Here is a 24,199-nt window from a genome sequence, read left to right as displayed (position 1 = left end):
TATCTTTATACTAACCTATTACCAGGCAATACTTTATTAACTATTCTGAAATGTTTCAAGCTCAGTACCAGTGTCTGAGCAACCTAGTTTAGTTGAATTATTTAACAAAACACCCATCAGATGTTTTTGTCCATTTGACAGATATAGTTTAGTAGCACATAAAGATGGGAAAAACAAAGAGACCTTGCTGCAGTATTGTTTTAAGATGATCAAGGCACCATCTTGATCATGCCCATCTACAGCCTTGTTTATATTAACAGTTTCAATTATATTCACAAACTTTGTTGAACTCACAGTTTTAAGGCAAATTTATTAAATTTCTAGCATGCATTTACATTAGTCTTTACTTGACTGTTGTCTTTGAAGCTGCTCTGACAAGAGTGTCTCCAAGGAATAAATAAACTGCTAATATTCATTATTTCTTAAAACAGAACAAGGCTTTACCACTTTTTCTTATATTATCTTGAAGGAGGTTAAAAATCAGAACATAATACTGTGGAACAAGCAATTGCGTTTTCAAGCAATTAGCAGAAAAAACTGATGATGCAAATGCATACGTTAACATTTTCATAACTATGGAATCAACGGAAGTCCTCACTCCTGCTATTAATAGCATAATGATTCTGTAACAGTAAACAGTACATTTATTTAAAAATCACTTCTTGCACGGTCTTGCTACTGTTGCTTGGTTTTGCTTCACTTGTCTTTTAGGTAGAAAAAAGGATGACCTAACCACAAATTTACAAACTGAAATTACCTAGGTGATCCTCAAATGGGGAATAGGTCTCCAAAAAAGACTGACAGGAAAGCATGTAATAGAATGGTTTAGAATACACATTTAGAATGGTGTAGAAAATGCTGCATTTTTTTTTCCTAGATCAGTCTGCCTCTCTCAGTGCTAGAAACCCTGAGTTAGTTCAAGGGAGTTCAGGAAACAAATCCATGATCCTTTCTCTAGTTATGTCCTGAAGCTCTCCCTCTGAGAATGGAAAATGCTGCATTTTATTGGCTACTTCAGCAAGCAATTTTGAAGGCAGCAGTTTGAAGAGTTCTTTGGAATATTAATAGTATGTTGGTCAATTTCCACCATATTTTTGTTTACCATCATGCTGAAGATGATATCACTTTTAAAAGTTCTATGCACAAGGATATGAAGACACAAACAGCTAGACAATATTACAGAACATGAGTTCTATGCTACTGAAAACACTTCAGTGCAATTTGTTATGACTGAAGTTTCCTAGAAGAACAAGTGACAAAAATTTCATTTAAACAACTATTCAAATTTACTCAATATTGCTTTTCAATTGATCTCTTTTCTTTCCTCACCAGCTTGGAAAACTTATCAGTAAGAATTTTATTAACCTGCAGTATAAGATTGAGGGCTGTCACCTGTCTTTGCCAGTATGGTCTCATCCAACGCTAATCATACTTGCTAAAGCTTCTTTCATTTAAAGGAAGGTTTTGTAGATAACAGAGAAGCTTGTTTCTACTCCTCTTAAGCACATCACTGAATGTGCCAGATGTTCTGATACTTTGTGTCTAATAGTAACACTCCTATTGAAAACAAATCTTTCCATGAAACAAAAAATCCAACCAGATATGGGGGTTTTCCCCTTATTATTTCATTTCTAATACCAAAAAAGAGTGGAATAAGCTTAATTATACTTACAGAGAGCTGACTTAACTTCAAATTAGATTAACAACTATAGTAGAATCAGAGGTACATTCCAGCAAATTCAAAGTTTATTTTGGTTCCCTTAATCCATGCTTCTATGGATTAATCTTGAAACCGTAATATGCAACTTCAGCTCTGTCACTGAATCAAGTTAAATTCAGTTATAGAAGCTCCTCGGGGCTTGTCTGATGAACTTAATCATATGCCAGGCATACACAGGCTTCATATCAGCTCCAAATGCAAAGATTTCAGCCTTCCTACAAAGCAATCTGAAATGCCAGGAATACACTTCAACATAAAGACCTCACTATTGACAAACCTGAACCATATCAGAAATCAACTGAAACACCTACTAAAGTGGAAAGGCAACAATTCTTCCCCATTGCCAGGACACAGTGGTTGCATGTGGGAATAAGAACATAACCTAAGAAAGGATACATTGAGGCAGACAGCTGCTTAGTAGGTTGTCTGACAGCAAACATTGCTACACACATAGCAATCTTTCAGGGAGTTTCTCAGCACCCAGGGATCTGTTGACACCAGGATTTCATAAACCAGAGTTAGTATAATTGTTTGCAATGGCTCCCAGTAGATTTATTTTCTGTAAGTTCTTCCAGTTCTTTAGTTCCTGGAAACAGTTTAATATGTACAGCATCCTGTAAGAAAATTTACCTTTTAATTATTTTTGTGAGAAGCACCTTCTTTCAAACTTCCTGCTGCATTTAATACCAGAATGGTTACATGGGAGGGAGAAGGCAATACCCTCATCCTGCCACACGGAATTTTACAGCATTGTCATATCACTACAGATGTGTATTTGTTTTCCCAAGGCTTGTTGACCCTAACAATCCACCAAACCAACGGCTGCATCTCAGCTGATAGATTCAAGAAACTGTTCAGATGGGTGAGAGATCCACACTTAATTAAATCTGGGATCAGAAGTGCACAGAATGAAGTTTTCTCTCCCCAAGCAAGTGGTTTGACAAGTGGTACTTTATACAAGGACATGTGGCAATAGGACAATGGGGAATGGCTTTAAACTGAAAAATTATAGATTTAGATATAATGAAGGACCTCTTTACTGCGAGGGTGGTGAGAGCTTTTCACATCTGCCTCTAAGACTTGACACATGAAATGCCCACTGAGACAAATGATAATTTTTAATAGATTGCCTCCAGCTCTGGGAGTAAAGCTCTGTTGCCTACAGCTCAGAAATGCAAGACTGCACTTACAGGAGGACACACACATTGCTGCAAAATCCTAACACTGACTTCCTTGCATTTTATGTGTAACAAGTATTTCAAAGCCAACTAGAGTTTAACATTCCACAGTATTATTGCTGCATTTAATTTAGCTTATGTGTCTTACAGGATCCATTTAATACCCTGAATGTTTATGTGTTTATTTAAGAAATGTCATAAATACTCAAAGTTTCCTTCTGAAAAACCATGACTAGCTTTCCCATTTTCATTTAAAAAAGAATTGAATTTTATTTTTAAAAGAATTATGAAAAAAACTCAAGAATCAAGTAGTTTCTCAAATAATTCAATTATTGCTCTACTGTTTTTTAAATTAGGCTAACACTGTAACCTCCTCTGGGACCATTCTCCAGTTAATTCAGTCCTACAGAAACATACACCACAATGAATAAACACCAATTATAAGGTTTAAACAATTAGATAAAATTTGCTGTTATGTTGGCTGCGCTTCACAAAAGAAACTAACTTTCCACCATAATCATCATATTTTAATGTCTCAAATTGTTAAGTGGTGTTATGGTCAAATGCAGTGGGGTTGGGTTTTTTCAATTCATGTCAAAGTTGCGAAATACTTTTTCTATGATATCTTCATAGAAAAGAAATCCATTTTCCTAGAAACAGAGTTTCATGGAAAGATGGACTTCTACAGAGAAAAGAAGGAAAAGCTAAAAAACATAGACTGATTTTGGTGATTTTTTTTCTCCCCTTCCCCAAGAATCCTAAATTTTGAGGCAAGTTATCCTTGGGAAGGGAGAGAAATTTTTGTCTTTGGGTTTTCCCTCTGTTTCTGTCCGTATCAATTAACTAATTTCCTATTCTTGGATGTATCTCAGCCACCGCAGTCCCAGTGGGTGAAGGTTCCAGTATAGCCTCAGCCCCCTGTTCTGGTGGAGACCTCTTTATTTAGAGGCTGGAGCTAGACCATGGCTGCAAACTGCTGGAAAATACAGCCAACTTCCCTCCTCATTAAAAAAGCAGCAAGTAGACTTTTTTAATTCACTGCCTTTGGTAGTACTGCTCTTTAATGTGTTTTAGTACTACACCAGAACATAAAGACTGCTACCTTTAAATAGGACATTAGGAGTTATCTGCAAAAACTCTTCTCTTTCAGCAGAAGAACAGCAAGTTAAAAGCCTTTTACATGTTGCTGGAAATGAGATCATTAAAAACTAATTTTCTAGCACCTTGCAAACATTTCTTTGCGTAAATAATGCATCAGTATAAAACAAGAAACTGGTCAGATATACTAGGATCATTGATTACCCAAATACAATGTTACAACACTCCAGTTTAAGGATAAAAGTGAACTCACTGAAATAAGTGAACACTTTCAAAGGCTTTTTATATAAATTGTGTTTTATGACAACGCTACATGCTACTCATTGCATTGGAAATTTATTGAGTTTGGGAAGACAATCTTAGCTTAATTGTAAGCCTAACTTTTCAAATGGGATTGCTACCCCACTACAAGCTTCCATTTTCATACTAAGAGTGTTAACTAAAACCATTATTTAATCCATTACAGATTATAAAACTATTACTTTTTGCATCAAGTTATTTCCACAATCAACATATCTGTAATTATTATGCATCATCATAAGTGGTATCACACTGAGAGCCTGCAATTGGTCAAACACTTGAGTGTAGCAAGAGGCAAGATGTCCAAAATTTTGGAGTAACCCACCTTACTAAGGAGTTCAAAAAGTGAGTTCTTTTTCCCTGAGTCTTCTTGTCAGAAAAAGGTACCAAAAATCACCCTTAGGATAGCAAATTATATTTAATCTGGTTTAGACCATGTGAAACTGCAAAGTTGGTTACCCATTCAAGCTCCATACAAATCTTACATATTAATTGTCTCTGCACACTGGATTCAAGGGCTTGAGGGGCTCGCATTTCTTTCAAGCTGTTTGTGCCATTGCATCATGGCAAGATGGAAAACAAAGTAAAGTTTTCTAGTAACATGCTCCATAAGCTTTCAGACTGCCACGTCTTCTTCTTACAAAATCTCAACAGTTATCAATGAAATTGAATATCCAATTTTCTTCACTTAATTGTCAAGTTATAGTATTTGCTGTAAAAAAAGAGCATCTGCAAATAGGAGGCAGGCAATCACATAGTTTCCAACAGTGGTAAAAAAACCCAAAAACTAGAACATGTTTGCATGTAACAACCATCCTCGATTTTAGCTTTAATTACTTGTAGAACACTCAAAAAAAAACACAGGAACAAAACCAAAATGCACAGAACACATACAGTGTCAGTAGCATTAACTCATCTTAGACCAACTGATACAAATATATATTCATCATATACAAGGGTATTCCCAATTGTTCTGCCTTTGCTTCTGACTAGACATTAGCAGTACCAGTATGCCAACTAAAACCCAACATAGTAGCAAAATGGCTGCTTTTTGCTGAACACATAAACATAACTGAAACACAAGAATGGGTCTTTTTCAAATCATTGTCTACAGGTATTTACAATTTATGTTACAAGCTTTATGACTTACAATTTTAGAGTACTATGTCCAGTCAAAAACTAGCACAGGTTTTTAAAGTCATTTTTTGGAGCAGAACCAGATAAAGAGTCAAACGTTTATGAGTCAAAAACCACTAAAGAAGCTAGGAGAAAACCTAATGTATAAAGAGGCAAGCAGTAGGGATATCAGTAAGGCATCCGAAAATCCCATGCCTTATATATAGGCAGTAAGGATACTCCTGATATCACAAGAGCAGAACTTCTTCAGCCAAGGTGCACAGCAAGTTCGTTCCCTCTCTCTATATGAAGTGACTGCACTTCATATAAGGCATATAAGTGCCTTATATGAAGGCACTGCATTTCTTGATTGCTGAGAAAGCAGCCACAATTAGAAAAAAATCCATACATTTACTTATGAATCGTTTGTTGTTAAAAATAAGCAAGGACAAACAGCAGGACTGGACAAGGGGTAATATTGCCAGGATATGGGGAATGTCAATGGACTTGTGATTTTACTTGGATAATAGCCATTCACCATGAGAGTCAGACAGAAAATGCAACGGAAACCAAATCCTAATGAACAGGAGATAAGAGTTCTGGTGTTCATAATTGTCTCTGTTAGGCCACTGACTGACAGGCCATGGAAGAAGCCACTCAGGCATGGTCTTGAAGAGGTTCAGCCAGAAATTTAGAACAGATAAGAAGTGGTAAACAACATAATTTGTCTCCTGGGAAGGAACCAACTTATCTCAGGATGTCTGCCCAGACTTGTGGAAATGTGCAATCATTTTTATGGAACATTCAGGGAATGTGCCAAGGGTAGAAAAGGTGAATCAGGACATAATGTGTTGGAAAATGGAGAGAAGGTAGCCGAAAAAGGAGTCACTAGTGTAAGCTGCAAGATAGTCTGCTTGTTTAGCACAGCCCTGCCCTGATCACTGCTGTCTGTCCTACGTTAAGTCCTACTTGTAATACTCCCTTTGTGACCTTGGTCTCTATTCTGCATAGGTGTGATCTGCAAAGAAACTCAAGAGTCAGTCAACAAGTATAGGGAGATCTGTATCTGGAAAGACTAAGGCCTAAGACAGTGACCACATAAGAGACCTCAAGCCTAGGCATAAATATGGAATGAACTGAAAGTCTGTGTTGACATTTGTGTCAGTGAATGCTGTCCTGCCCGTGAATCAGGAGAGGGCTGGCATACCTTTCACCATCAAACTTTCAATTCTCATCAGCTATGGAAGAACTTAATGCACCTGTTTTCTTCTTATTCACCTAAGTGCTGTCAGCATGTTTACATGGTGCCAGTAAAGGCAATGGTTTTTCTTTTTCACTGTCTGTGTGACCAGCCATACCCTACATACACTGCCAAACTGGGAATGCGTGCTCACACTCACTACTCACTGGATGTGCGGACAGGAGCAGTGGAAAGCAGACCAAGAGGAGGTATTCCCTGTAGCTTAGAGGGCACTAAATATTGGTTCGCTTCACAAATATGTCATGATTATCCACTGGAATTACTGTGCACAGGTCCAACTCTCACAAAACAACAGAGCTGCATTACACTATAATTTTTCCAAAGCCTAGAGAACATTCAGTCATCTTCAAGCTTTCTTCGTCCTTCAATTGTGTGACATTCCCAGCCTTCGCACTAATTCATCTTTTGCCAGACACTCAAGACTTCACATAACATTTTGAAAGATAAAAACGCAAAAGCAACTTAACTTCAAAATTATGCATGGATGAAGGAAAATGTTTCCAGCTCACCTTTACAGCAAAATATCTGATAATTAGCAGCCAAGAAGCCAAATACAAAAATATAAGTTCTGCAAATTTTCTAAAGCCATAACTTGCTGCTTTTAAAAACTATTAGATTTACTAAGTTTGCGTCTTTATCCCTAACAAAACTTCCCTTTTATGACCTTTTAAGACCAAAAAAAAAGACCTCATATGAACCTCAAGACCAGAGGAATGATTTTTAAAATCAGTATGCAATTGTTTCTGTAAATTTGTTTCTCCTTTTTTAAGCATGCTCAGTCTCAAGGGACATAGAAGGGGCAAATACACTTTTGAGGATTACACTTTACCTGTCCAGTATTTAGTATGAATTTTATACTTATACCTTATTCTTAAACTTTCAGCGGCCAAAAAAAGATCATTATAATTTTTAGAAAATCATAGTTCCACACCTTCAGCAGTGATATAAAAGCATGTGGGATATACAACACAAAACCACCACTGCCCTGTATTACAAGTCAGTTCTTCTAGACCAAAGAATTACATAAAATTGTCTGTCTTACAGCACACAGACTCTAGCTGCACCTTTCAGCGCAGCCACACCATTAACAGTCCCATTTCATTAGGAACTTCATGACTGTAGTGACAATAGCATGATTTCCAGATCATTAAAGATGAGTTATTCATGTAAGTATTTACAGTATTTCTATACTGACTTGAGCAACTAAAACATCTCGTTATAATTCATCAATTAGTTTAAAAAAAGCACGAGAAAATCCACACTTTTCAAACACTACCAGTGCCGAAATGTCTCCATTTATCACTATTTATTTTACCACGAACGATAAAATTTTAAGGGTATCTACTTTATGGGTGCCAACAAGCATTACTGATACATTACATAGAAAATATTAAATGTTGTTTTGTATTAATAAACTTGGATAACAGCATTTTTTTCAACAGATCTTGGAATATTACATGCTCTGACATTATACCATAAGACGATAAGAGCAGGAGTGAAAGAAACCTCAAATCATGCACTTACTTATTCAATGTGAGGTCAAGGATGAATTTAGAGCCAAAAGCCTCAATCTGGAAACTCGCCTGCGCCAGATGTACAGCCTGTAAACAGAAACACACAGTTGTCAAAATTTTCACTGAGTTTTATATACAACAAATGTGACTGTGAAAAACAAAGTTATGGAAAACATGCTTATTTTCATGAATCTCATGGGCATATGAAAATTTTTGCCCTTGTACCAAATTCTGATTCAAAAGGATTTTCCTTTTCAGTGGGAAGTAAATGGTACCTGAAAAGCATGTTTTCAAACACACACTCATCCGTCTTAAAAAGGAAAAAAAAAAGAGAAAAGTTTTACACAAATGTCTGTATTTTGCCATAACCAGATGGCTATGTAACATAAGCATAAGTAATGTAGTATACTGTTCTTTTAATTTGGTTATTGCAATCATTCCCTTTAAAAGGCTGAAATAATTAAAGCATTTGTAATACACACTTTCAAATATGAAAATCATGGCAAGGCTCATGTTACACATTATGAAAAACTCCTTCAGAGTAATCACTTCACAATTAATGGCTTTGTACTTGGCACTGTAGCTAAATCATTATAAAGAATACTGATGCTGGTCATACAACAAATCAACATTAGCTTGTCTTGCATAGGGAGTTAAGTTTAACTTCAGTATATTATGTTCTTGTCAGATAAATTGCATTCTTTATTTTTCTCTATACTGTAATAACTGTAGCCAAAGACATTTAAAACATGCTTATCTGTTTTCTAGAAAAATAGGGAGATAAGAGATAATCCAAGAATTTCTTTTTGTGAAGAGCTGTTCCAGTAGGATTGAAGAAATTTGATCTGAATTGCATAGTATTTTTCCTGATAATGTTCTAATAAAATCATGCTTACTTATACACTAATTTGATACAGTATTCATAATTACACAAACCTGGAATATTATGACTAAGCCCATTAGTCAAAAGAGGAAAAACTCCCTGGTTTTTATTAAACACCACAATTAACCCTCAGATATGTCACAGAAAAAATATCAAGTTCGAGGTAGTTTACAGCATAACTTAAATAGTATGAAGGTTGGCCCACAGTTCTGTTCTCTTTTGGAAATTTCTCCACAAAGTATATGTTCTGTATGTTTCTCTTCCATTCCTGCACTACACAAAGCAGCACCGATTTTCATCTTCCTTCTCAGCAAAGTTATTAATCATCTTTCATAAAATTCTTCAATACAATTTTTTTAAGTTGCTATTGTGACTAAAATCAGCTGTGACATTTCCTGTATTACTTTATCATTCTTTACTGCCAGAATTATCATTTCCCTTTCAATAGGGACACAGAGCTTTGTTTTCAAGCTTCTTTTTGAAAAATAAGTAATGTACAAGTATTTTAAATACCTTTAATGTCATTAAACAATCTTAGCTAAAGCCTGTTTTTGTTCATTTAAAAAATACAATTACCCTAAACGAGAACTAAAAAAAATAATATTCCTAGCTGATATCTAAAACCATACAGAAGCAAACCAGTACTAAGCTTTCTCCCTGTTCTATTTTTTGGTAAATGTATATTGTTAACTCACCAGTTCACCAATTTGCTAACACTGGCCTGGCAGATCTGAGTTTGCAGCTGCTCTGAATCAGCAGAGTAAAATAGTTTAAGGATAAACACAAACAGGTGGCATGATCAGAGAGACTCTGCTAGCAAATACATTAAAAAAAAAAAGGAATGTCAGGTTAAATACATGCCTAGTAGGAGAGGTTTTCCACCCCCAATTCCACTTTTTTAAAACAAATGAAATAAAGGAACAAGTATCACAAGGAGCTTTCCAAGCACCTGTTCATTACAATAACCCTATTATGTTTTCAAAACACACATGTATTAATTAAATTTTCTTTAAAGCATGAAAATTTGTTACAGTAAAAAGGCTGCAATTGGTTTTATGCCATAAAGATTCCACTTAAGAGTTACACAAGCTAATGCTTTGAATCTCCTCCACATGTAACATTTACCTAAAAGGATGTGTCTTCTTATATATGCCACAAACAATATCTCAGTGTTAAATATCTGCAATTTACAAGAGCATGAACTATTCCATTGAGATCATTCTGAAACATGTGAAATCTCTCCCTATGCATCAGCTACTGATTTTAGTGGCAGCTAGATGGTAGACTAGTCTGATCTGTTACAGCTTTCCTATTGTCCAATCAAGGCTGTTCAATGATACCTGTGTATCACCCTTCAAGTTTCTAAGCCATAAACGATGTCTTCTTTATCTTCCTGCAATTGCAAATTATGAAAAGTAATTTTTATTCTTGGTCTGCAATATCTTAAAACCCCTTCCTCTTGTAGAATTACATATAGCAACATTGCTATTTCTGAAAACAACCACTTCTGTGTATAAAAACGGTACTTGCTATCTATTAGTGTGACTCACTAACAGATGCAGCCTGTACACAAAAGCAATTGCTGCAAAGCAGCTGACACTAATTTGATGACCTGCAGCAGGGCATGTTCTCCACCAAACTCAGCTTAAACCATTGGCTACAAAAAGATTTTAAATCCCTGCACTTTAGCAAAAGCACTGTTTTGAATTCAGGTGAATGCACTACACTGCTGCTACAGCAAATACAGATTCTCTTAAGCCAGTTTAACAATAGATAACCACTCCCAAGAGCCATAAACCAGATGAAGGTAATGAGACTAAATATCCAATCCTGAAGCATTATTTTCCTGCAATAAGTTAGCATAGAAAGCTAACAGTGAATTATCACCAGGTGTTTTAAGCATTACAACCATAATGTACCACAATGATGGGTGATGGGAGGAAATATTTCAGAAAAGTATCTGCAATTCTGTTATCCACGTTGTAATTTCATTGTATTCTCTCATCAGCTGCTGTGTAATACAAATACCTGATGTATACTCTGAAAGACAGCGTTCTTCTCATTGGCATAGAAATACAGATTCCAACAAGAATATAATGGAGATCAGCATGTATTTTGAAGAACGTACACATTTTCGCAGGAAAAATATTAAACATAATCCTCCTGTATGGCTTGTGCACATGCAAATGCTCACACCTGCAAAAGTATTCTTTGTTTACATATACAGGAGACCAAGTTCCTTTGTCTGTGTTTGTTTATCATCTAAAAACCTCTGCAGAGGCTCCTGCTTTGACAGCTACAGCCTATTCCAATGGCAAAGCTCCAAAATAATATAAAGTTTATTTTCAGCAAAGACTTACTGATGATGTATAGAGATGTGGGTTGAAGAAAGGTCTGAGTCTTTCAAATTCTTCCTGTCCTCATACCCAAATTTTAGGAAAAAAAAAAAAAGTCTTTTTTTGCCCTGTTCTGGGAGCTCAAGTTACTGGTATAGTCATTGTAATAAGAGATTCTTCATACTAGGGACATTCTAAGAGTGCTATAACTGCTTATGAAAAGTAGTAGCTCTCAGGGTTTTTCTAAGCTAAAAATCCATATGTATAAAGAATTCCAGTTTCTTTCAAATCAGTCATTAGGTTACAGTATGTTTCAATATAAAAGTGGCTGTAACAGGAATCTCAGTTCTACTGAACTATGTCACAACTTGAATCCTTTCATTGTTTTCATCATCACATTTGGGCATCATTTGTTGATAATTCACTTTTTTCAGACTTTCAGGAAATTTACAATCATCATCACCAAAAATAAACTACTATATTGGTTTTACTTCACAGTAAAACTGTGTCCAATGCAATAATGTGTTATCCCTTCAAAAATACTAAGTTCTGTCACAAGTCTTTAAACAAAAGTAACAGCCTTATTTAACTGACTAATGATAGCTATGAGTCTTTCTCTATATTCCTGCAGATACAATCTCCAAAGCACAAGCTCATTGCTTTTAGAATTCTATTTTTTCATACAGTTCTGCTGACTAAAATAATGACCAAAAGCTACCTCTCTGAGTTTAGGAGCTGAGCAAGGGGTTTCATCACGCTCATTATAGAAATAGAAATGTAAGTCAGATTTAGATGGATTTTACACCATCAAAACAGTTTTTTGCTCTAGACCTCCATTCTAATAATAGCCTAAGTTTTGTCACAAGTCAATGTGATTTACTACATATTAGCTCATAATCCTGCTTTCAGCTTGTTGGCCTGTCCTCAGACCCCAGAACAACTTTCCACTACTCCCTGGAAATAAAGCATTTCATATTGAAAGAGAATACATAAATGTCCCAGCAGCATGTGAAAACTGATGTTTAAAACATACAGCATTTCAGAAAACCTCCTGCTGATAATTTGTCTCTGGACTTTAACAGTAGAGGAGTTACTTTTACACTTGAACCCCAAGCCCTGGAGACTGCTCTTTGAAAGAAAGGTTATAGCATGTGAAAAAAGACCCAGGTCTGCCTCTGGAAGCAATCCTGCTGTTGTGCATCTAAACCCCAGGGCCCAGAACTCTCCATTCTCTCCCAGCATGGCAATACTTAGCTACCCTTCTGTAGTAACACTGGCCTCCAAAGTCATATCCCTCTTGAGGATTTGTTTGTAAGACTCAACGAAGTAGTGCATCCCTATCTTAGGCCACTTTCCTGCAGTACTCAGTTTCCCACAAATGCTAGAAAACCTATAACTTAATTTATTTCTATTTTGGAACAAGGCATAGCAAGTACAAGCACTGTGCTACCTAACACTTAGGAAATGAAACCTTTTATAGGTTATTGTGTGAAGCTCATGAAAGAACCCAGAAGTACATTAAAAAAAATAACTTAAGAAGTTGTAGAAATAGCATGACCTGCATTTCAGCTAAGAAACAAAGATCTAGATCTAGCTGAAGTTGGCATAAGGAAAATCTCCCACTCTGAGAAACCAAAGACAGGAAGACCAATTTCAATCCTCCCGTTAGTAACTACTGAAGACACAGAGTCAAGATAAGCCTTTTCCATTAATATAAATTCAATATAGAATAGAAAAAATTAAAAGTACATACAATCTTCCATTTATAAGTATAGCAAACTGAAGCTGCACCACAGAAAGATCAGGGAAAATGAAAGAAAAGACAAAGCCAGCTGAAATGCTACAAAGAATCTTCAACAATCTAATACATATGTCACATGGACTCCATTCATTATTTTGACCAGTTTTCATTACATGGGGATCAAAAATGAAAACACAGCCTAAAATATGCAAGTAAAGGGAAGACTAACTAGTGCATAGGATTTTTTTCTGCATTTTAGTAAGAATTCACATGATGCCACCTCTTAAGAGTATACCAATTGTGATCCTTGGTCTTTTGCAAAAAAAAATACCTGCTTTTTTTCAATACTGCTTCCTTTCAAATGGAATAGAGTTGTTTTCCTTCATCTTAAGGATGCTTTTCTGCTCAACTTTCATATGCTGCATACTAAAATTACATAGAGGACTGAGACAGCACTGTATCACAACCTTTGAAGCAAGACAACATAGCAAAAATTATTGCATCCACCTGGCAGGAGTAGTTTCATTATGTAAACGACAAACAGCTGACCTGATCAGAAACACCTGGAGTTCCACCCCATGAAAAACAGCTCACAATAAATCAAACTTTTTGGGGGAAGGGGGAACATCTTTATAGTCAAAAGTACTCTTCCTTATTTTTTCCTCTTTAGCATCTGCAAAACAGTTTTCCTAACACCTCTCTCCTTCCCAAAATTACATTAACAGCTTATAATATGCGAGAAGAGATGGCTTCTTTACAGCTCCTGAAAACTTCTGATTCAGAAACTGTCCAGCAGATACAGTCAGCCTCCATATGAATCCAGTCTGAGTTATTTTACACTCAAAATTTGCTAAGGTTGTCCTGGGCTGTATTTCTCCAGCAATCCTATTATCTTCAAACACCTTGCATTGCATGATTTTTCCTTCTGCGGGCCACTGTAAGGACTTGCTCCTAGCCTTTTGTGACAAGTTGTGCCCCATGCAGTCTTCCTACTAGCTCCTAAAAATCTTGTGTATGTGGCCTGTGAAAATAAACCAAAGCAGTCATCTGGTTCAATAAAGAGATCAACAGTTCCTTCAAAATACTACCTCCACCTGCAGAAGCTTAAAAAGACAGAACATAGGTGACTCAGACCTCTTCATGAATTTTAAGGATTCCTGTGAACTTCTTCAGTGTCTTTTTATAAATAGATGCTCATTTTTGAGCATTTTGCACTAAAAATAACTTCAGAAGAACTCAAAACCAGCTAGCCTTAATTCAACTATGAGGAAACAGGTACACAGAATTAAGAGTTTTCAAGCATCAAGTACTTAAAATCTGTTTTTTTAAGAGCACAAAGCTGAAATAAAGCATATACTAGAACTCTGCCCCCTTGGAGATAGATTACTTTGTCAAAACTATAGTGGACACTTCTTTCTTTTAACAGTCATAAAAAGCTTTTTCTAAGAAGAAGAAATGCGAGAGGGTCTTAATCACAAACACCTTCTCAATATGATGACATTTCACCAAAAAGGGATAGAGAGAATCAGTGCTAAGAAAGTAACTCATTATTTATGGGGTTTTTTATTCTCTCCTCCACTCTTTTCTCTCCAGTGTTTAATTTCTACCAACATTTCATGAAGAACATTGAAGACCCTTACTTTTGGGACGTGATTTTTAAAAAATATTTTAAATAATTTTACATAATTATATTTCTCCAACTTCTCCAACCTCTTTCTTCCCACATGCACACCATTTCTTCTAGTCTCACCCTTTCCTTATAGTGACTCAGCATTTCTGAGGCATTCAGGCCTAATCCCACAAACTGGCCATATTACATTATTCTGACCACTATAGAGAAATTCCACAGAAAGGAATCTACTGAATATTATCAATAGTTAGGGACTGTTTCCACATCATATGTCTATAAATGGCATACTAAGGTTGACAAGAAAATACATGTTAAAAGGTATAGTCCTAGTAAAAGAACAACAAAAGCATTTTTTCCTCAACGTTTTCCACTCTATACATATATAAGGCTGTCTTAACTTTTTTCACATGGTATTAAAAAAATACTAAATACAGATGTCTTTCTTTACCTAACTATATTTTGGCTACTTCTCTTTATTACCAATGTAAGAGAAATCAAAATCTCACAAGTAGGATTTATTCTCATATAGCATTTCTTTTAATTTTGGGAAGGATAAAAGTATTGAAAAGAATCCTCCCCCCTAAGTCAAAACCAACCCCTGGGTATCTTTCACAGTCAATTGCATTGTTTTGTTTATGGGTTGTTGTTTGGGTTGTTTTCCTTTTACATCTTCCAGACTTCCCCAGGCCCAACTACTGCTCTACAGAAAAGATTATAGCAAATCTTAAACAGAAGCAAACAATATAATAACAAATATTTTAGCTGTTGTAAAGTAGATGAAAGGGCAAAGAATTACTTCATGCAAGGAAATGCACAAAATGCAACTTGGGGGTGAAGGTGTCAGGTACGATGATCTGGAGGCAAGTCATACAAAAATCCATCCAGACAACGAACATAATCAACTCTTTCCTCCAATTAAATATAAACAATAAATATAAAAAAATAGAAATTTCATGTCAGAAGAATGAAGTCATCATAATGTCACTCTCCATGAAAGCCCAGGACTGAGGAACACTTTTGTGGAAAAATCTGCAGCATTAGCATTCCCTGCGCTTAAAAGGGACACAGTGAGTATAAAGAAGATCCACTTTACACAACAGTCAGCAGCAAGCATGCCCAAGGAAATCAATACCAATTCTGTCAGCACAGATTTCTGCAGAGCTTTACTCCAACATGTAGATACAAGGTAGGGCATAGGAAGGAATAGCAATGTTCTCGTGGGCAGTGCTGGGTAAGCGTAGAGATTGGTGGACATTGTCCCCAATGGATTTCAAGAAAGCCAACATACAGCAACATGGAGAAGGCATTATTCCCAAAAGCAGGTCTGCAAACACTTTAAAATCCCTTTCTTCCCAAGAGGGGAACAGCAAGACCTCAGTGTTTTAAGTGTATTTAAAAGAGTGGAGTCACTTGAAAGAGTATTAGTTCTGAATGTAATGTTCTCTTAAGTAGCTCCAGTTTCCAGCAAACAAAAAGCTTTTCTGTGCCAACCATAACATATTGGTGTATTGAGATGCATCCAAAGGCACACACCAGTATCCATGTTCAATAAGCTAGGAAGCAACCTTTCTTCCTACTAAAACATAAAAATTATACAGGTACCTCAACCTTTTTTTTCAACGATTATTCAGTGCCTTCTTACTAATTCCACATCTGAAATGGCACATAATCAATATAAGGACATATAACATGTATTAAATTCACTGTCTAAAATTTCAAGAGAAATGCTATTCAATAGGTAGGAACTCAATTATGCTAAGTCCTCCAGTATCATATATACTGCTTTGCTGTCTCTTCCCTACCTCTTTATATTCAAACCATCTTTACCTTCACTTTACCTTTTACCCTGTAGGAAGAAATTAACTTTCTAAACAAAGATTTATAAAAATAGGACGAAATAAATTTAAAGGGTACTAAATGATATAGTTTAAACAGGTTTATTTCCTTACAACGCTATTCCACAAAACCAAAGTTGGTTCAATTCCATAGAATTTCAGGGGGGAAAAGAACCCAAACAACTTACTAGCTACATCCATACAAAATGGAATATTAGATCTTGCCACTAAAAATAAAGAATGCAGGTACTGTTTGACAAAAAATGGTAACATTAACTGTGTTCTTCACTGGCCATACAGTGGCAGGAAATGAATGCTGCATTTGTTAGGTAGTGCATGGCACACTCAAAGCTAAGTAACTCATGCTGCAAGTTTAGGATTCCAAAGAAACTCCCTATGCAGATACTTTTGCAGTCTAGAGCTATTTTGGAAGAAACATTTTGTTGACAGTGTTGTACCAAAAGTGAAGACACTGGAATCTATGCTGATTAGTCAACTCAACTTCACCTAATTCTCATTTGTTTTCTCTACAGTTCAGTTTCTGAACCATTCTGAAATTCAAAATAATTATCTTTAAGTTAACACAAGGGAAATTACATTCTTGTTTAATTACATGTGCTCCCTTAATTCCTAAAAATTGTGGCAGGGACCACCAATAAGTCTTGAATATCTACAGATCAAAACAAACACAGTTTCACATCACATATCACTGTTTTGAAAATTCTGCAGATGAGCCTCTTTTTACCCTACCTTGTCATGTTTCTGCTGGTGCCTTGCCCTGGTATCCAGGATATGGTAAGGGGTCTCAGAGTCTCTGTTGATGTAATAGATTAGTCTTGAAGGCAGTGTGATTTCTTTCTGGATTGCATTGCTGTAGCTGTTATTTTTACTGTTACTGCTGTTACTCTGTTGAAATGTACTCTCTTCATCTGCCAGTATTTCCTCTATACCGCTTGCTGTTTCATTCCAGTGCAGGCCTGGGGAAGGAAGATATGCCAGCCATAAATTCCATGGCAGAATGTGTTTATTTCAATGAAAAAGCTACATATTTGCTTACAGTTTTCTAACATTTTACTAATCACTCAAGCAAACAAAAAACTTATTCATTGAGCTAGATTTGATTCATTTTTCACACATAAAATGGTTTCAGAAAGAACATTGTTTATTTAATTGCATTAATCTACATTTTCATATGCAGTCATAGATTATAAATATTTTAATACCTCTCAATCTTCAGGAAGAACCTCAATTTAATGGATATGTAGTTATCCACTACCCCCTCTTGCATAGCTAAATTTTTCACAAAAAAAAAAAAATCTACAAAAAGCTAAGAATACTCCCAGTGTTGCTAACATACACTGAATTCAGAGTCCATGTGCACTGAATGCTAAACTTCCTATTATGTAAAGGAAATTGATTTCTACTTCTTTTAACTTTGACAAGACCCCTTTTCTTCAGTAGCAGCTTTTGAAAAGAAATCCTATATCTTTCTTCATTCAAATTTCAAGACGGTCAATCAACGCGATGTAACATAACAATATTACAAGGTAATGGCAATATACCAACAATAATAACACGATGCACAAACAGACTGCATTCAGACCATTCCACATGTCACCTTTATGCAACCAAGAGCAAATAAACAACAAAGCACACACGAAAATCCGACCCCAAGCAGACAAAGTAGAGGATCGCCGTCCACATGCACCGTGACACATAAAAGACCACCGGAGCTTTTTGTGTCGCATCCCTCACGGGCGTCTTTCCACGCACAGCATCCCTACCCAACACACTGCAGCACCGGCACCAAGCAAGCCAAGGAAATCTTCACTGAGTCCCGGGTTTACTTACACACGCTGACACAGACACGTACACAAAGCTGGGAGCGGGAAGGAAGGAAGGAATGGTTGAAGGGAAATGGATGTTGCCGGGGTTTATCGCGGGGGACGGCGATCGAGGGGCCGCAGACACCACAGGCACACGCACCCCCGCCATACCCACCGGCGGCCGCTGCAGCCGCGCGGGCCCGGGGGCAGGAGGAGCCATGGAGGAGCAGGAGCAGCGAGACGAGGCGGCCGAGGAGCGGCAGGAGAGCGGGGCGGCGGCGGCCGCCGCAGCCAGACAGCCGCAGGGAGTTGCTGCCGGGCGGCTTCATGGCTCATAGCGCCCCGGGGCGGGGGGGGCAGCGCGGCACAGCCCTCACGGCCGGCGGGCTGTGCCCGAAGGTCGCGGGCGGGTCCCCGCAGCGGCACCGCCCGTGCGGCTCCAGCCGCCGCCGTGAGGGACACAGCGGCACCTCAGCGCGGGAGCGGGCGGGTCCCCGCCGCGGCACCGCCCGTGCGGCTCCAGCCGCCGCCGTGAGGGACACACCGGCACCGCCTCGACACCTCAGCGCGAGCGGGCGGCGGCGCGCGCGCACCTTCCGCGCCCGCCCCCGGCCGCGCGGCCCCGCGCACGCGCGCTCGGGGCGGGCCGGGCGGGGCGGCGGCCGCTGTCCGATGTGCTGCCCGCGGGCAGCGGCGGGACGCGGCTCCCCCGGCTCCCCCGGCTCCCCCGCACCCCTCTGGCAGGCCCCGCCTGTCGCGGGTGCCGCCCGCTGTGCAGCCGACAGCCAGGTGCTGCCTGCCGGCGGGGTGACCGCCGCCAGCTGAGCCTAGAGCTGCTCCGGGCCGGCGTCCCGCGGCCGGGGCGGGGCGCGGCCGAACGGACTGAGGCGGCAGCTGGGAGCGGGTGCGCGACTGCCCGCGGCGTAGCGCACAGACCTCGCCCCTGACGGGGGCACAGCTGCAAACAGCTGCGTTTAGGAACTGTTCTAAAGAACTTTCAGGCAGGGTGAAATTGCTTTGAAATCCATCAGCCCTAAGCAAAGTTGGGAAGAGTCTCCTGAGACACTGAACGGCGCAGGGTCAGCTTGTTCTGAGAGCAGGGACAGGCCGGTCTCCGCGCCCCGGGCAGCTCTGCAAGTTGAGGCATTTCAGAGCTTGCGTCCCCAGCTACTGCAGAGGGGTGCATAAGCAGCCCCTGCTCCAAGTGTTGTGCGGAGCTACAGGCTTCCCCCACTCCTCCCTCCCACCGCCTCCAGCTAACAGCTCTGTTCCTTGCATCCCCCCGGCGTTCTCTTTGGTGCCTGGGCCCCGCTCACCCTTCCTGACTGCAACTAACCCCTGCAATGAAGGGGGGTGCAGGCGAGAACCAAATGCCACCAAAAAAAGGTGCACAGATATTACAAAGAAAATGGATGTGTGTACAATAAACCAAGGGGAGGTCTGCAGGGAGGTTCATGGTCAGATTCTGACCTGGTGTAAATCCACTCTGTGGGGCTGTGTTCAGCAGCAGACAGTCTGGACCACAAACACAGGGACTGGTGCATTTCTGTGCAGTCAATAGTATCTCTCACAGTTCCAGTCCAGCAAGCCTGGGGTGAACCACCAACATGAAGAATAGTTGCAGAGATAAAAATAACTTCAAAGAGATATGAGAAGATGAATCTGCTGTTTTGTATTCATACTGTGACTTCAAGAGTCAGACAACCTGAGTTCAGAGACAAGTTTAGATATGAATTTCTTAGCAAACATTTTGCCCAGCAGACTTCTAATACCCAAGAACAGATATGCTTTATTTTGGTGCAAATCTTCAAGTCTTGCTGCTGAGGAAATAAAAATGTTTCTCTTTTTTTTTTTTTTTTTCTGGATATTGCTTTTTATTTGTCAGTTTATGCCTTCTAAGCTGTCTGCATACCACATGGATTTCCAGAAAGATAGGTAGTGCTCTGTTTCACATACTTTTCTCTACATTCCAGCCTGACTTCATTATCATTGTTAATTTAGAAAGTATAAGCAGTTTTACAGATCATTACCATGCAAACTATTTTATAACAGTAGTATTATTAGTTTTTAAAACAATTAAATCTGAATTCTCATGCTTGTTAAAATAGATGCTGGAAACTCAAAATCTAGGTGTGTAGCAGTAAACACTTTGAAAATACAGATCCATGGTATTGCCAGGGGTAAAAATAAAATATATGTATAAAATGTGCCTTAGGATTTCACTGTTGTCTAGGTCTAATAAGAAAGCTATACCAGTCTTCTACATAAAATGGTCTTCCTTAAATCTCACATTTCCAGGAATTTTCCATGCAGCCCACCCAGCCCAGCTGTTCCTCATCATTAGTTATCACTAGAATATTTCAAGCAACAGCAGCTCATGTTTCTCCCCATAAACATATAAACAGAACAAAGGATCAGTTATGTCAGTGCATTCAAATCTAAAATAAATACAATTTTTAAAAACATTTTTACTAGCAAAGAGAAAAACAGTATAATAACCATGCAATTAAAAAAAATCCAGAAACTTTCACAACACACAAGGAACAAGTCTAGCAACAATGAATGCTGGAAACACCTGCTGTCTGAAACTATTAGGTCCTGAATTTGCTGGCCAGATTTTGAGGGTAGAAAATTATTTCAAAAATGTTATTTTTTTTTTTTTTTACAAAGGTGGTCTAGGGCAAAGATTTTCTGAAGTTCTTTTAACTCATGTACACGCCTCCAGCAGAAATAATCACCTGAAGAACCATCTACAGCATGCATGCTTACTCTCCAAAGCACCAATGGACACCTAACTCAAGCTGTGCCTCATAAACTTGCTAGAAACCTTCAGATGGTCACATGCAGTTCACAGAGCATAAGAAGCTCAAGATGAAGTGTCCTACTACAAATGACAGCTGCTTTTTGTTTGTTTGGGTTTTTTTTAACTTGCTTTCAACTTTGAAAGACACTGCAAAATAATCCCAGATATATTGCACTGCAGATGTCTGAAAACAATATACCAGAAGCATGGATTATTGTAGCATCTGTATCCAGTGAAAGAAATTGAAACATCTAAGTCAGAAGCACACAGGAAACAGTTGACAGCTGTAGTTTCAAGACTGGCTGAGGAGCAAATGTGTACCATGAACAGTATACACATAGTTTCCATCAGGGTGTCAAACAGACTTTACATCACAAGTTCAGATGACTGCCCAGAGCTCTCCAATTCCTTCGTCCTTTTTCAGGGTGGGGGGCAGTGAGCACACGGGATGAAATTTTGTAGTATCACAATTCAAATAAAAAAGGCTTCAGATGCAAAACTGCTGATTATAATCTTGGCTATTCATATTGATACTCAGGTGGAATGTGTTGGTCCTCACTCTGTTAACCCAGCCATAAAGATAACAAACTTCCAACACAATCAAATGCCTTTTCTGATGTCACCTGAAAGAAGTCACCATATCACCTGTCCTGGGAAAATCTCTATGTAAAATATGGGTTTAAAGAACTTGTTCCTTACAAAGCATAAATAATATTGATCTTTCTGAGTGAGCACAATAAGACAGTATCTTACTAGAAAATAAAGATAATCTCTAGATTTCAACAGTAGTTTCTTATCTAATATTTATTCCAAGAATCCAAGTAACAAGTCCTGTAACAAATCAGCAAGTGGGACATTCCTGGATATTCCCCACAGAGAAAAATTGGTTTTCATTTTAACAGAAAGAAGAATATTTCTGTTGCAGATGGAATATTTCTGTTGCAGAGACAAGTTCAGGAGATGAAAACATGGGTGACTGATTTATCAAAAAATCTTGGCAAGGATGCCGTAAGAACAAATCAGATTTACAACAGTGATGATCATTAGAGAGGAGTAAAGCACTAGCATGGTCTGTCTCTTCAGCAATAAGAGGTGATTCCAGCTGGGCAGCTCCATACTGACCCTGGCCAATGAAAGGTATAAAAGCCACGGAGTGCAGGCAGGACAAACAGCACGGCACAAGCAGCTATTGCTGGACTCTGCCCCCAGAGAAGGGCAGTAGTCAAGTCTGATTTTGATTTACTGACATTACTGCAGCACTAGCAGGCTCGGCTAGGGCCCTGCTGTGCTCTGTGCTGTACACACAGGACAAAATGACAGACTCTTGTTAAAAGAAATTTCCTTTTTATTTGCAATAGCAAATAGCCCAGCCAATGCTGTAGATACAGCTCTACAGCTCTAGGAACAGCTCTAGGAAGGGTACCAAGCATGCTGCAAGTCTAAAAAGTGGTAATTACACGGGGGACTTTGAACAATAGAACCTCATTAGCTGGGTAAGTAATACACACAACCTGTAATCTTCATGCAAAAGAGGGTGGTAGCCATTCTCTATTTCTCAACAGGGGGTTAACAGTGAAGACAAAGCTGTACTGATACTTCATGCCACCCATATTTCCTTACTTTGTATCATATGCAGTGTAAGTATGGATAATTTATACTGAGAAGAAACCTGGTAGTTGCAATGAACAATGCATGGCATTAGCTTAACTGGTTTTAATCATTCATATTTGAATACTCACCAATTCTCCATGTTCAGCTATTCTGTAAGAGCTCCTCAGTCAGTAGAGTGAAAGAGAATATTGCTGTTAGAATTTTTTGTAATTATATGACCATCTCTTGCTACACATCCCACCACCTAACAGTGCAGCAGCAACACAGCATTCAGTCAGAAAAATCAGTACTTTTCATTTATTCTGTTTATTTTAGCCTCTTTAAATACTTTTCAGTACCTGAGGGGGCAGGGAAGTATTAAGTGATACAGTAATGTGAGAAACATATAAGACAGATTCAGGAAACAGAGCACTGACTCTAGATTATTCAGAAGCAGACATCACTTTCCAAACCATAGATCTAACAGAAATGGGTTTCCATTCCCTTTCACTTTTCCATCTTTGTTTCAACCTCATACACTTTAAAGGAAGAGCTGTCTCTTGCTACTTCACGATTTAACAGAGCCCTGTTGAACAGTTTTCCCTTCTATGTACAGTAGTGGAACTATGTACAATATTGGGCACAACACTATTTTAAACACGGTAATACTATAGCATAAAATACAGTAAAAACCATAACTTTTCCTTCAGAACTGTCACTCATTTATTGAGATCTCTGTGCACATCTTCATTAATAACTCCGCTCACCAGTGGTACTGCACAAATGGACTCTATAGTGAGTACTGTGAGTTCCAGGGTAGAATATACACAGTAATTAGGATATACTTGCCAGCCCTCTCCCCTTAACACTCTGAAATGTTAATGGTAAGGGCAAGTGAAGAAAGTAAAACCATAAAAGAATATATCTTACCACTGTTCAGCAGGGCAGGAAAGGGAACACAGCAGTGCTGCTAATAGCAAATGGGTCAGAGGGTTTAGTAATTGCAGTTCAAATTGCATCCAGGTGAAACTTGAAATCAATCATTTAATTCTGGATGCAGGAAAAATTATTTTGAATAAATGTGCCAGACTAATTTCAGAATTAATTCACTGTGTCCTCCTGTATAATTAACTAAGCCTTCACAGGCAAAGGATTTTACAAGCTGTTTAGTAGGATTCCTCAGCAGCATTTAAGCAACTGCATGTAAGAAATTGTACACAAGACACCACAGAGAGATTTCCATATCAATGGAAATATTCTCATACTAAAAACTCCAATTATTCATCATACTGTCCAAATTATTAATGAGAGAGAGAGCAGCAGCAGCAGCAAAAACATGCTGGTCAATGAGGCTACCTAGAACACATT

The 24,199-nt window shown here is 38.4% G+C and overlaps 1 protein-coding gene across 12 annotated transcripts in view; it reads right to left on the bottom strand.

The window, feature by feature from the left end:
- The window catches only part of ADAM23 (ADAM metallopeptidase domain 23), a 70,723-nt gene extending 51,854 nt beyond the window's left edge, over positions 1 to 18,869 (bottom strand). For 6 of the 12 annotated variants that reach the window (XM_068196143.1, XM_068196142.1, XM_068196146.1 and 3 more), the window contains exons 1-3: positions 18,614 to 18,866; positions 17,363 to 17,589; positions 8,198 to 8,274 (exon numbers count right to left, since the gene is read on the bottom strand). In XM_068196143.1, coding sequence (XP_068052244.1) covers positions 8,198 to 8,274; positions 17,363 to 17,589; positions 18,614 to 18,767 — 458 coding nt within the window. In that variant the 5' untranslated portion in view covers positions 18,768 to 18,866. Of the gene's footprint in view, positions 1 to 8,197; positions 8,275 to 14,049; positions 14,143 to 17,362; positions 17,590 to 18,613 lie in introns of those variants that run through there. The other 6 variants (XM_068196144.1, XM_068196140.1, XM_068196145.1 and 3 more) reach the window with 3 other exon arrangements.
- Positions 18,870 to 24,199: the final 5,330 nt, after the last annotated feature.

Source organism: Anomalospiza imberbis, chromosome 7, assembly GCF_031753505.1.
Source record: "Anomalospiza imberbis isolate Cuckoo-Finch-1a 21T00152 chromosome 7, ASM3175350v1, whole genome shotgun sequence".
Taxonomy (NCBI): Eukaryota; Metazoa; Chordata; class Aves; order Passeriformes; family Viduidae; genus Anomalospiza; species Anomalospiza imberbis.
The sequence above is the reverse complement of the archived record's forward strand: the minus strand, read 5'-3'. Positions and strand labels throughout refer to the sequence as shown.